General features: G+C 35.8%; 1 protein-coding gene across 4 annotated transcripts in view; it reads left to right on the forward strand.

Annotated features, from left to right (window-relative positions):
• NCKAP1 (NCK associated protein 1) overlaps positions 1-15,169 on the forward strand; it is a 115,814-nt gene that overhangs the window by 15,419 nt on the left and 85,226 nt on the right. For all 4 annotated transcript variants that reach the window (XM_002712325.5, XM_051848379.2, XM_008258817.4 and 1 more), the window contains one exon: positions 502-612. In XM_002712325.5, coding sequence (XP_002712371.1) covers positions 502-612 — 111 coding nt within the window. The remainder of the gene's footprint in view (positions 1-501; positions 613-15,169) is intronic.

Here is a 15,169-nt window from a genome sequence, read left to right on the forward strand (position 1 = left end):
CGTTAGCATTATCAAGACAATCTTAGCAGCTTCCAGTTCATTTGAACTAGGGCTCTTGTATTAAAATGTTTAAAGTGAATGAGGAAAACATTTTGGAAAAGACATTTAGATATAAGCTTTTATTTTATAACACTTAGAAAAAAAACATGTCCAGTCTACTGAATATTTAATTTTTAATATTTTATTAGCTTCAGATGAATACAATCCTACCTCAAACCAAGAATTTTTTTCTTTTCCTTTTTTTAGGTTTGAGCTTTTTCCTTCACTGCTGTTCTGCGCTAACTGCTTTGAAACTTTCCATGCATTTTTTTCAGTAGAAGAACATCTCTGTACTGTCTCCCATTGCATATCTCAGCTGTGACAATCCCTGCACTTTGCCTATTCATTTTATCACCTGCTCACCAAAAACAATGAATATCTTTCTAATTTCTGATTACAGATTTGCTATTCCTTGATTTTAGAAGGATGAATTTCACTTTTTTTATTACTGTTGTTTTATAGGCATGTGGAGATCCCAAGGCCAAACCATCTTACCTTATTGACAAAAACCTGGAATCTGCTGTGAAATTCATAGTCAGAAAATTCCCTGCTGTAGAAACCCGCAACAACAATGTAAGTCATCTAAAGTTTTCTATTGCTTGGTTTTAGCCAACTGCAAGCAAAAGAGTGGTCAGTATAGTGCTTGTAGTAACTAACTCTTTATCTAATTCTTTCTATTTTGTATAAAGATTATATACATTGATTAAGAGCTCTTAGAGATGATTTTATCTTAGTTACTGGGAAAAGGGATTCAGCTTTATTGCCATTTTATTATAGAAACAATAAGATCTTAATTTCTTACACATCTATTCCCTTTCGAATTGCAGCAGGAGTAAGGTAATAGATACGTATACACGGTTCGAAATATTTGTATGAATACCTGGTGTGTTTTGTTCATATAGTTATAAACTTAACATTCTTTTGTAGTCATTAAATGTCTTCATGGAGCTTGTATTATTTTTAGCATTTAGATGTGTTTAGTGTAAAATATGTTTGTTTCTGTAGTATTTTCATAGTTGACAAAATCACTTCTGAAAATTAGGTAATATAACAAGATGATGGTGTTAGGATTTCTATTTTCATGCTGGAAAGTTCTTTCTTGGTGTTTTGAAGTAAAGTCATATTCAGAGCACTCCTAGTATGTTTATATATTCTTTGATAGTTCCTTATAATAACTTGTATAAATAACTAATTTAGAAAATGGGACTGACTTTTCAGCTTATGGCATTTTCATATATTTTGTTGACTTGGAGATTTTCTACATATCTTCTCCTTTTACTTTTTCTTTGATATCTCATGTTATAATCCTTGCTTTATGCACATATTTAGCCTAGGAATTTCCTCTTGTGTAGATTTCCCTGCTTTTGTGACATTCTATTTAAAAGAAATTGTCATCTGTTTGTTTTCTGAAATCATATGTTCATTGGAAATTTGTATTTAGCTTGTTGATACCACTTTTACTTAAAAACATTTTAATGTGGAAGGAAAATTAGTCTGTTTTAAATAATTTTATTTTGAAGTTTCCAGTTTTTAGGAGAATAGGTTAGTAGAGGCTTTATTTTATAGAAGATTGTGTTTTATAATGGTATATTAAGGCATCACAATTAGTTTCTGATTATAAAATGGGTGATTCAGATCATGCATTTCTTAAGAACACTGTTTCTCTGTGTGTGTGAAACTTATTTTTAGTTATTAACATTACTTGGCTAACTTGTTTGAGTGATTACAGACTCACTGTAAGTGTAAGATTTTATGATAGTCTATCTTGCTTTTTTTTTTTTTAAGATTTATTTTATTTATTTGGAAGAGTTGTAGAGAGAGAGAAAGAGAGGGAGAGAATCTTTCTTCCTCTGGTTCACTCCCCAAATGGCCATAAAAGCCAGACTGGGCCAGACTGTAGCCAGTAGTCAGGAGACCCATCATGTCTCCTGTCTGGGTGCAGGGACCCAAGGACTTGGACGATCTTCCACTGCTTTTCCAGATACATAAGCAGGGAGCTGGACCAGAAGTGCAACAGCAGGGACTCAACTGGTGCCCCATATGGGATGCTGGCATTGCAGGCAGGGGCTTAACCCATTATGCCACAATGCTGGCCCAGTCTATGTTACTTTAATTTTATATATACTTCTCTTTGTGATGTGAACTCCTCAGTTTGTACTAGGGAACTTCAAAGTGTTCATGGAAAATGTGAAGTAAGCCCATTTTCCATAAATGAGCTTTCCTGAATTCTATTGTATATGTATTTGTATGCAAATTTTCATTCAGATAGTCCGTAATATGAATTCTTTTCTTAGAAAATTAGCAAGATTATATATACATTCACTATTTTGTAACAGTAAATTTTTTTGTCAAGACCAATTAACCAGTTGTTGGTATGCTTCACAAACTGTTTATATTTAATGCTGCTTTTTGTTTTGTATTGTATTTTACTTTCCTTCTCAAATTTTGAAGCATAAAACTGGTACTTTTGTTAACAGCTATATTGGTACTCATTTCTTATACAATTCACTCTGACATGTACAGTTCAGTGGTTTTTAGTATATTCACAATTATACATTCAACACCCCAGTCGATTTTTAGGACATTTTTATCACCTCATAAATAAACTACACTCATTAGCAGCTACTCCTGATGTCTTGTCAAGCACCAGCCTTAGGCATACACTAACCTGCTTTCTTTCTGTGTTTGTATTCTGCAGGTTTCATTTCAGTGGAATCATATAGTATTTGGTCTTTTGTGATAGGCTTTTGTCACATTGAATAAAGTTTTCCAAAGTATATCCAACTTGTAGCATATACTGTATTTCATTTTTAAGTTGCCAAGCAATATTTCATTGTGTGGATATGCCACATTTTATTTATCCATTTATGAGTTGATGCATGCTTAAGTTTTTTACTGGGCGGGGGGCATGGATATTTGTTTATACACACACACACACATACCTAGAAGCTGGATTGCTGAATCAAGTGGTAGTTTCGTTTAAATATATAATGAGTTGTACAGTGCTGTTGAAATGTTTCAACTGCTTGTAGATACGTTTATTCTGATTGTTTACAAAGCCTAAGTTTTGTCTTATGGCCATTCTGGCCATTGTGTGTATTGTGGTATTTTTGTTTTGCTTTGTTTTTTACCTGCTGCAATTTGATGTCCTGGGTATCTGTGAAGCCTCATGATCTCAGTTTTGATGTGGACTGGCTGAGATCTTGGTGAGAGATTCTTAGCCAGTTGGGTGAGGGAATGAGAAGTGAATAATTCAGCTTTACGGTTTTTAAAATGTAGATAAATAGTTAATGGAGATTTAAAGACTGGAAATGAGTAGCATTTGAGATTGATAGGAGGTTGTAGATTTCTAGCTACTTAAGTGTACTGTGGAAATGGTATTGATATCAAGCCCTCACATGTGCCACATAGCCGGCTTACTTTATCTTAAGGATCAAGGTTAGCAATATTTCTACTTTGATTCATGTCATACAACTTGTTCCCAATTTCAGAAAAGGCAATCATAGAGAGAGAGATGGTTTCTGGTGAAAATTCAATAAGGTGTATTTTTGGAATTAGTATGAAAATGATAATCTTACTTTGCAGCCTAAAAAAATTTTTTGTTTCTTCAGTGATTGTCCTCACCCCTTCCTTTTTAATCCCATTAGAAGCCATAAATACATACCTGTCTGCTATACAACAAAGTCCGACATTGTTGAAAAATAGTAGGGTTGGAGATATTTTTACTAAGTTGTTCAGACCCCTTTGCGACCAGTTTTAAAGTTCTATACTTAAAATTCTGAATTTGGGGAAAATCTGGGACCAAGGAATCAGTTACTTTTTTTTCTTTCTGGGTATTGATGTTTAACTAAATCCTCATATACTTCAAAGCAGGCTGATTAAATAAAATTTAAAATGAAGAAAAGCCATACCAGTTTTTTGATTATTGCAGCCACTTACTGCATGTCTACCAAGTGTCAGGCTATGTGTTTTAGTAGATCTTATTTAAGAATTTCAAAGCTGAGAAATCATCCGATTTATATATAATATGATATCTTCTTTTATTTTGAAAGTCTAAATGTCAAATGTAATTTATTTCTCCTATTTCTCTTAGGTCACTTAAGAATACATAGAGTGGAATCTTATGATTTTCCCAGATGAAGAAAATAGAAATCCCTTTCTTTCTTTATTAATAGATAAATGTTATTGCGCTAGGATTTTCTAAAAGGCATTTTAAGTACATGTTCAAGTGTATGTTAAAACTTTTCTTACTGATTTTTTCCAGACTTTTTAAAAAAAAATTTTTTTTTTGACAGGCAGAGTGGACAGTGAGAGAGAGAGACAGAGAGAAAGGTCTTCCTTTGCCGTTGGTTCACCCTCCAATGGCCGCCGCGGCCGGCGCACTGCGGCCAGCGCACTGCGCTGATCCAATGGCAGGAGCCAGGTACTTATCCTGGTCTCCCATGGGGTGCAGGGCCCAAGCACTTGGGCCATCCTCCACTGCACTCCCTAACCACAGCAGAGAGCTGGCCTGGAAGAGGGGCAACCGGGACAGAATCCAGCGCCCCAACTGGGACTAGAACCCGGTGTGCCAGTGCCGCAAGGCAGAGGATTAGCCTAGTGAGCCGCGGCGCCGGCCCAGACTTTTTTAATTTAACGTTTTTCTCTTTCATCCTTTGCTATATTTACATATAAAAGCTAGTTTGTGTTTTTTGAAACAATGTAATTGTCTGGCACGAAAGTGTTTTTTATAGAATTTGCCTGTGGAATTGTACATTTTAGTATAATATTTTGGGTTTGTTTCCTTAATCAATGGGAAAATATAAATTATGATCCTATATATGTTGAATTAGGCCATGGAGTCTGTAAGAATAAGGACATTTTTGGTGAGGAGAGAGCCACAAGAGTGATACAGGGATTCCAGAATAGAACTCAAACCATTGTCATTTGAAAATTATATCTATGTATTTGTATAAATTATATATTTTCAAATTAAGAGGAATATGTTATAGGTATTGTTATCTCCTCTCTCAAGGAATACAGTATTCAAGGTCCTGTGAAACAAATACTGTTTTTTGAAATAGCTTGCAGATATATGTAAAGAAATTCAAAGTATCATCATAACATAATAAGGTTGGTTCAGAGAGATAGCATTAGAATCTGTTTCCAAACACCATTTTATTCCTTGTAACTGACATATTAGAGACACTAAATAAGTGTTTAATGAATGAATGAACCTTCTTAATTGACTTTTAACTTTGTCAGTGGTCACTTGTATTCAAATGCTGGCTTATATTTATGTCAGGACCCACGCTTATTGATATCCTTTTAAAGTTATTGTGTTAATTTTAGCTGAGGAAAAGTAGTACTTTTTTGTAAAGCTATACAAATATATTTCATTAATGATATTATTACTAAAAGTAACTTAGTAAAAGAGAGAGTTTTAACTTTTATACAGTGTTCTGAGATTGCATTATATGCTGGCTGATTCTTAAAAACTAGTGATAAACTGAGTATTGGTTTGTGTTGCTTCACTCTATTTTCACATCTTGGACTTTAAGACATAATATTGTTACCATCAAAATGAAATGAATTCTTCCTAAATTTTATCCGTTGCTTAAAATTATTTCACGGTTTGATGTGTTTCATTGTTAAACTGTAACTCTCTGGAATTACAGTTATGTGCCTTTCTGGTATTAAAACTATCCAGCCTAATAACATAGCACTTTCATTTACATTTTCTCTTTTTTCTGAAATACTTTCTCCTCTTAGCTGTCCGTCTTGTAATTTCAATCTGAAGAGTATATATGAGCCTGCTGCATAGCCTTCATCTTGGATATATTTCTTTCTTGTCTTTAGTGTAATGGTTTTAATTTATTCAATCTTTCATACCGAATTATCATGAGTTTTAAAATCCCCTAAAATTTTTCATGTAATTTATGGAAGAATGAATTTCTTTTCATTTTCTCCATATTATCAACATTATTTCATATGATTCCAAAGCACATTTATTTTAAAAATCTTTTTTTCCTATCCTACCTGTGCTTTTAAAACATTACTGTGTAAATATTTTGTACCATCTGTTCTAGTCATACCAAACTAAAGACATAATCTCTTCAATTCAAGGATACTTTATACTTTTCTGGAAATAATCATGCCAATGAGTATTAAACTGGGGTTTCATAGCATAGCCCCTAAGGATATGCATTTCAGGCATCTTAAATCATTTTTCCATTTTGTTTAAGTTTCTTGAGTTTGTATCGTGCCACTAATGATAGTTTTTCGGCTACTTTTCAAATAATTAATGGCCATTTCCTTTGGCTACAGTGGTGATAATGATGCTCTTGATAGCAGCAAAGGGCATTATCAGTACCTAATCATCTGCTGACCTTTATCTTTTGTTTCTTTGTCCCTTCTTTAAGGCCTTTAGTCACTTTTAGCCTTTTGAGTAGTTAGCATGATATCTTACTGTTTCTTTATGGCACATTTAATAGTACCTTTCTTGGCAGACCAAAGGTTTATTTGACAAGATCATAAATAAAAGATAGTAAAAGAAGCTATAATGTTGTGAAAATTCGTTTCTTTTATTATTATTCCTTGTACTCACCATGTTTTAAATGTGTTTGTCAATGTCTTAGGCCAGCCACAAGAATACAGAATGATATGTTGTGTTAGAGCTAATTGTCAACTATGGGTGTAATGTAGAATATGCAGAAACTATATTTAATTGTCTTTTATTTTAAGGAATGTTTTATTATATAATGGTATTATATACTTGTATGGCACAAATTGCCATGCTGTCTGTTGCCTCTTGACCTTTCCTTTGCTGCTTTCACTATGTGGAATAGCCTCTGTCTTCCATATTCTTTTCCAAGGCCAACTTCTACTTGTCTTTCAGTCTTCATTTAGAAGTCAGTAGTCAGAGAAGCTTTTCCTGACTCTTTCAAATGGGGTTAAGTGCTGCATGGGTATGTTCCCATTGTGTCTTTACAGACTGATCATTCATTTATTTAAAATATTTGTTTATTATCTTCTGTGAACCAAGTACTTTCCTGGGAGAGAGGAATCTAGCAGTGAACAAACCGATGTGGTCTCTGTTCTTATAGAGCGTATGTTTAACTAGATGGAGATGAACAGCAAATGAATACAAATATAATACCAGGTAAAAAGTTTTAGGAAGAAGAACAAAACAAGGTAAATGAATTGGAGCAGTGAGGAGATACTAATTTTCTTAGAATGACCAGGGAAGGCCTTACTGAGGAGACATTAGGGCAGAGATGTGAATGTATGAGGGAGTGACATGAGCGAGGGGGAGGAGTGTTCTATCCTGAAGAAATAGCAGCTCCAAATGCTAAAATGGGTATAACTCTGACATGTTCAAGGAACACAAAGAAGGCCATTATGAGTGGAATAGGTGATTGAGAGGGACTGTGGTAAGAGATAAGATCAGAGTGGTTGCAAGAGAGATCATATAGTGCTTTCTAAGTCATAGTAAGGACTTTAGCTAATTACCTTAACCTTCTATGCCATAGCACTAGTCCCCTCTAACTACCGTGAGTGAGTTGAGATGCCATTGGAAGTCAGTAACAGAGGAATGAACTGATATGACTGATTACTTTGATTGCTGGAAATAGTGTGTAGGAGAATAGAAGTTAAAACCAGGAAGAATAACTAGGAAAAAAATTAAAAATATGTAAATAATTTTTTTTTGTTTGAGAGACAGAGATAGAGCTGCCATACACTGGTTCACTCCCCAAATACCTGCAGTGGCCAGGACTGGGCTAGGGGTAAAGACCGGAGATGACTTGGAATCTGTAGGTCCCAGGTGTATGGTTGGGACCCAGTCACTTGAGCCATCCCCCCTGCCTCCCAGAGTCTGAGTGACAGTAGAAGGATAGTGGAATGAATATATATGAAGCCCCTCTGCATTCAAAGAATTAGTGGAATTAGGGTATTAGAGATTTTAAGTGGAAATTATTCTCCCATTGATACTACCTTGTTTCCAAATATTCCAAGAACAACAGATGGCTGAAAAAGCCAGTGAGAAACCAGAATGGCTTAAATATAAACTTTGTTCCTGTTCCTCAAGGCTTGCCTTGAGGAAAGTTAACATCAGATTTCATTCCCTTTGTCATGTATTCATATATCAAAAATAATCCATGAGTGCCATCTCAATTATAGACTCTTAACTTTCCTAACTTGCTCACCATTCTTAACATTCTTAGAAGTTCTGACTTTTCTTACTGTGGTCATCATCATACTATTATGTAGTTGTATTATTTTTACCTATTTCATGTTATTGCCAGTTGATGAGGGCCTTTGTCTTGACATGTGGGAATTTATTATTACAATTTTTCACTATCTTTGAATTTTTCACTTAGGGCACCTTGAAGTTATAGTATAATCTGCTTTTTTTTTTGCAGAGTTAGAGAGAGGCAGAGGCAGAGAGAGATGTTTTCCATCTGCTGGTTCACTTCCTAAATGGCCGCAATGGCTGCAGCTGGGAGCCAGGAGCCTCTTCAGGTCTCCCATGTGGGTGTAGGGGCCCAACCACTTGGGCCATCTTCCTCTGCTTTCCCAGGTACAGTAGCAGGGAGCTGGATTGGAAGTGAAACAGCCAGAACTTGAACTGGCGCCATTGTGAGATGCTGGCACTGCAGGTGGCTTTACTCACTATTCCACAGTGCTAGCCCCTATAACCTGCTTTTAAAACTGGATATTTATTTAAAAAAAATGTGGAAGTCTCCTGTACATGTTTACATCTGCCCCTCACTAGATGGGTGTTCATTTAGGGCAGAATCAGTGTTTTAGTCCAGTTTACTTTAACTCCTCCCACAGAGGCTGACAATATAATATACTTGTATATTTGTTGACTATATGAATAATACATGATTATAGTGATTCTTCACTTATCCAGAGGTCACTTTTCCTGTTACTTATCTCTTTGAGTCACATCTGAGAATTTAAGAGAAATTAGATTTACTCCTGGGAATCTTCCCAAGAGAAATGCAAATAATTTCTACCCCAAGATATGTTTACAGTGGTATTTATTACTCCTAATAGCACCAAACTGAAACAGTTCAAATTCCTGTGATAAACAAATAAACAAAATGTAGTATATACATTTAGTGTTAATACTGTTAAGCAATTAAAAGCGAAAGACTGCTGCTATGTGATACAATGTGGATGAAAGTCAAAAACAGGCTGTGTGCAAGAAGGCATTTGTAAAAAGCTACGTATTGTGTGATTCTGTTTTATAGGAAATGTATAGACAGGGCAAGTTTAGTGAGACAGAAAGCAAACCAGTAGTCATGTTACAGCCGAGGGTGAGAGTGGGGCTAACTAAATGGGCATGGGGATGATGGAAATGTTCTGAAATTGGATAGTGTTGAAGGGATGATGAAAATGTTCTGAAGTCAACTAGGGTTTTAATGGTTTCAGAGCTCTATAAATTTACTAAAATTATTGTTCACTTATAATGGGTAGATTTTATAATATGTAAACTGTACCTCAGTTAAACTATAAAAAGAAAGTGAGTTTGAGCAACAACAAATGGTATTCTGTAATAAATGATTTATTCAGAGAAAAGCATTTTGGTTCTCTTACTACTAAGGTTGTTGAGTTTACTGAGCCAAAATTTTAACAAGTATGTTTTTTAACACTGTATGTACATTAAAACATATTCTCATATGGAGCAAATGATAATTGGCAGACAGAAAAGTAAAACTTTTAGCAAGTGTTGTGGAAATGGATATTTGGCCTTGAGTTATGACACCAGTTAAGATGCCATATCCTATATCAGAGTGTCGGAGTTCCTAGCTCTGCTCCTGATTGCAGCTTCCTGCTATTGAGCACCCTGGGCGGCAGCAGGTGATGGCTCAAGAAATTGGGACCTTCCCCCTAATGAGGGAGCCCAGACTGAGTTCCTAGCTCTTGGCTCCTGGCTTTGGGTTGACCCAGCTCCAGCTGTTGAGGGCATCTGGGAAGTGAAACAGCATATGGGAGCTCTCTGTCATTCTCTGCCTGTCTGATAAAAAGTTTTAAAGAAATAGAGTAGCAAAGACTATTTAATGTTGGAGTACCTTGCATATGTCAATAGCTCCTGTGGCTATCTTGACATAAATAATTCAATATAATTATTGGTTACAATGATTACATCAAATCAGTAAGAAAAACCTGATTCATATCTAAGTATACTCTGGTGAAAGCAGGGTAATCATATATTAGAAAGATGTTTTAATATTGTGAAAATTAAATGTAAAGGAGCTATCTCATTTATATTTTTATTTGTAATGGAAAATGGTGCCATTTAATGAGCTAAGTTGTACTCATTAATATAATTTTTTATACAAAAATGTTACATTTGATGAACTCCACTTTAGGGGAGCATACAATTAGTGATTTGCTAGTACTGATAACATTAATTTCATGTTTCCTTTAATTTGAACATTTTGCAATCAGAATCTTACAGTTACATTTTGAAGATTTTTAGCTGAGACAAGTTAATGTGTTCAGGTAATGAAATAGAGACTATCTTAATTTGTATTACTGAACCTTATATTGTTTCACTTACCTGTTGCTATATAATAGACTGCCATAAAACCTAGTGGCTTAAAACAGCAGGTTGTTACTTAAGATTTTGTGGGTTGACTGGACAGTTCCTCTGCCTTTCATTAGCTCCAGGTTATTGCTTTGTTCAGCTGGGAGGGAGATGGGCCCACCTTGGACGGGGGTTGCTAAACTCTCTGTATGTGGTATGATTCCTCAGGCTTATTCACACCTGATTCTTGAGGGCAGTGTTTGAAAAGAGCAAAATTGGAAGGTGTAAGCTTATTAAACCCTAGCCTTATAAGCAATACTATTTCATTTACACTACTTTCTGTTGGTCAGAGCAAGTCACAGGGCTAGCTAAGATTGAAAGAGGAAAGAAATGCATTACAGCTCTTTTTTTTTTTTTTTAAATTTATTCATTTACTTGAAAGTCAAGAGTCACTGAAAGACAGAGAGATCGATCTTCCATCCGCTGTTTTACTCCTAGAGGGCCGCAATGTCTGGGGCTGAGACAGACAGAACCAGGAGCTTCTTCCTGTCCCCTATGTGAGTGGCAAGGACCCAAACACTTAGGCTATCTTCTGCTACTTTCCCCAGGCCACTAGCAGAGAGCTAGATTGGAAGTGGAACAGCCAGGACTCGGATTGGCGTCCATGTGAAATGCCTGTGTCACAGGTTGGCAGCATTACCCACTACAGCTAGCCCCTGAACTCTTAATGAGAGGTGCAACAAAATTCTGTTTCAAAGGGCGTGTACATAGCCTTTAATTCATTTTCTTTGCCCTTAAGTTCTTAACAGTGTAAGATGTTTCTTTTTGCATTTCAGAATTAATTGAATAGGTGATTATCAATGTAAACTTGAAAAAAACACTTTAATATGTAAAACAAAGGAGTTGAATAAGAAAGTTCTTAAAAATCTGAATCTGTGAGATCTATTAGAATGCAGTTAAATACAAGTATACTTTCTGAAAAGAAAATGGAACTTGAACTTTGCTTGCTCCTGCACTACTTTTGTCCTATGGAATGACAATTTGAATGTTGAACTGCATTGAAGAGGGGTTTGAGCTTTGAAATCCGATAGCCAGGAGCCAGGAGCTTCTTCCAGGGCCCAGGTACTTGGACCATCTTTTGGTACTTTTTCTGCTGGATCAGAAGTGGAACAGCCAGAACCAAACCAGTGTCTATGGCATCACAGGTGTCAGTGGCAGCTTAACCACTTAGCTATGCCACTAACAGACACCTACTTCTTTCTGTTATTTTCCTATTTTAGAAGGGCATATGAAATATTTTGCCAAACTTCGAGGATTTATTCAAAGGATTAAATTACTACTCTTATGTGTTAGAATAGAAACTCATCTGAGATAGGAATTTTTACTGGAGTCAAATTCATTTGTAATCAGCAATGAGACTTTAAAATTAAGACTACATGATCTTTATGTTAGGAAGCTTGAAGATCATTTGTTTATAGTGTACTTAGTATGTGCCAATATTCTTGCCCTTGTGGAATTTAAATTTGAGTTGACAACAAGCAATTAAAGTGAGCAAATAATTTATATTTTTTGGAAACTAATGGTAGGAAGAAATAAGAAACAGGATAAGGAGTTAGTAAGGGCAAGGAGATTATTTTAGATAGAGTGTTATTTTAGATACTCAACAGTGGCCTTCACTGAGCAGAAGGGATGCAAGGGAATGAGCTATGCCAAGTGGCGAAGAATATCCCAGATGTGAGAAAAAGCATGGGTAAAGGTTTTGAGGTGGGGAACAAGCCTGGTGAATTTGACGAACAAAGCAGGAAAACCAGTGTGGCAACTACTGAGTGACTTTGGAGAAACACAAAAGAAGAGCTATTAGAGATACACAGGGGCTCCTAGTTAGATTTTGAAAGGCATTTGTAAGGACTTTATACTCATGTTTTATTCTAAGCATGAAGGGAAACCATTGGATTTATTAAAAAAAAAAAAAACCTATTTTGCTATAAGGTGAGACTAAACAGAATTTTTGCAAAATAGTACAGAGTATTCCACAATCGTAGTATTAACATCTTTCATAGCCATCACTGGAATTGAAGTAGTATTGCTATAAAATGCCCATTCCGCTGCTGCTATGTGAAGACTGAAGAGCCAAGAGCAGAAGTACAAGCCCAGTTAGGAGACTACTGTTGTGGTCCACGTGAAAGTTGGTAACTAGGATTATAACTGGGATAGTTTCTTCAGAGAGTTCTCAGTACTCTGTTATTTAAGAAAGCTTGGCTTAGAATATCATACTAAGAAATTAGGAGCTAGCATTGTGATGTAGTAGGTAAAGCCGTCATCTGTGATGCCAGCATCCCATATGGGTGCCAGTTTGAGACCCAGCTGTTCTACTTCCAATGCAGCTTCCTGCTACTGTGCCTGAGAAAACAGAAGGTGGCCCAAGTGCTTGGGCTCCTGAACCTACCTGGGAGACCCGGAAGAAGCTCCTGACTCCTGACTTCTGTCCTAGCTGTTGTGGCCATTTGGAGACTGAACCAGCAGATGGAAGATCTCTTTCTCTTTCTTCCTTGCTCTATGTAACTTTCAAATAAATAAATCTTTTAAAAAAAGAAATTAAATTAGATGGAGCTTTACCTGAACCCACATTTCTTAAGAGGAACAAAATACTAGCATCATTTAGATCAAGAAAAGTAATTTATTTTTTATTTAAAGATTTTATTTATTTGAAAGGTAGAGTTACATTGAGAGAAAGAGAGAGAAAGGTCTTCAGTCCTCTGATTCACTACCCAAATGGTCGCTTGCAGTGGCCAGAGCTGAGCCCATCTGAAGCCAGGAGCCAGGAGCTCCTTCTAGGTACCCTATATGGGTACAGGGGCCAACACTTGGGCCATTTTCCACTGATGTTTCAGGCTGTAAGCAAAGAGGTGGAGTGGAAGAGGAACAGCTGGTACTTGAACTGGTACCCATATGGGATGCCGGTGCCACAGGAGGAGGTTTAGCCTACTATGCCACAGCACCATCCCTGAAAAATAATTTATTATACGGAGTTAGTTTCAAGAGTGGAAGAAGATAATTGAAGGGAGTAAATTAAAAAACTGTAACCACATCCCTTTATGTATTAAAAGTCAGTCAGTTCTGTTAGGCTCATTGATAATTTGACTAGTTGAACAAAGATTAATTCCAAAGGTTTTTTTTTTTAAAGATTTACTTATGTATTTGAAAGAGTTATACACAGAGAGGAAAGGTAGAGAGAGAGGGGGAGAGAGAGAGGTCTTCCATCCACTGGTTCACTCTTCAGTTGGCCACAACGTCTGGAGCTGCATTGATCCAAAGACAGGATCCAGGAGCTTCTTGTGGGTCTCCCACATGGGTGCAGGGGCCCAAGTACTTGGGCTATCTTCTGCTTTCCCAGGCCATAACAGAGAACTGGATCGGAAGTGAAGCAACCAGGACTTGAACCAGCGCCTGTATGGGATGCTGCCACTGCAGGTGGCAGCTTTATCTGCTACGTCACAGCACCAGCCTCACGAAGGTTTTTCAATGTAGAAGATATGCTATTTGTAGTTCACATATCTGGTATATATCCTGTTTATTTTGGATTTTTATGCATTTTACTTGACTATTAAGGATAATGATTCATCGAAATTTTAAGTGAATGTATCATCACTGGAAGTGTTTTAAAGTATTAGAGATTAGAATCAAATTTTCAAATAGTACTTTTCTGATGTGATGTTGTAAAACATCAAACATTTTATTGATTTATGATCTTAAACCATATTCTACTTTTTATTTACTATAAAACAGTGAGATGTTAAATTAAGAAAACCTTGTTATAGATGTTGAATCTGGCTAATACTTCTTGGTAGTATCTGTTGTCCTCCAGTTTAATGTAACATATTTTTGTAGTTGAAGCCCAGTATTTTCATGTATGACATTATGGAATTTTCACTAAAATATGGAGCATAACTATAGCTATAACATAGGGATGTTGAGAAGATTGTTTGAGATACCTGTAATCTTTGCTATGATGCTTGACATACAGTGCATGCCCAATAAATATCAACTCTTATTAGAAATAGAATGAATAGTAGTGAGATTATTTAAAATAGTTTTATTTTTACTTGTTTTGAAGAAATGATCTGTGAGCTTCCTTTCTTAGTCACATAACATTTAATGCATAGCTTCTAGGTAACAGGTGCTGTTAAAAGTTCTCATGTACATTGCCTTGATTGATTGTCCACATCATCTCCCATTTTGATAATGGGCTTCCTAACCATGTCATTTGACACGGAACATTTAAAGGTATTTAGTTTATCAATCAGTCCCCTATCTGAAAAATGTTTATATTGAATACTTTTTTGTGCAGAATTGTATGATACAGACAAGAGATATTAAAATCTCAGATCTAGTGTGCTGTCTTCAAGTTTTGAAAGTAGCTATGATAAAAAGTAAAAGTGATATCTGCTATTAGAATTCATACACATTTAGAAAAGGAGATTTTTTTTTTTTTTTCATGGAAGAAGTTCATTTAGGAATGATCTCTTAAAAGTGAGGTTAGCATTTTAGCTGAGTGTTTTAGGAACAATGGAATTTGGACATCCCAAGAGGGAAACAGAGTTAGACAGCATG

This window comes from Oryctolagus cuniculus, chromosome 3, assembly GCF_964237555.1.
Source record: "Oryctolagus cuniculus chromosome 3, mOryCun1.1, whole genome shotgun sequence".
In the NCBI taxonomy this organism is placed as follows: Eukaryota; Metazoa; Chordata; class Mammalia; order Lagomorpha; family Leporidae; genus Oryctolagus; species Oryctolagus cuniculus.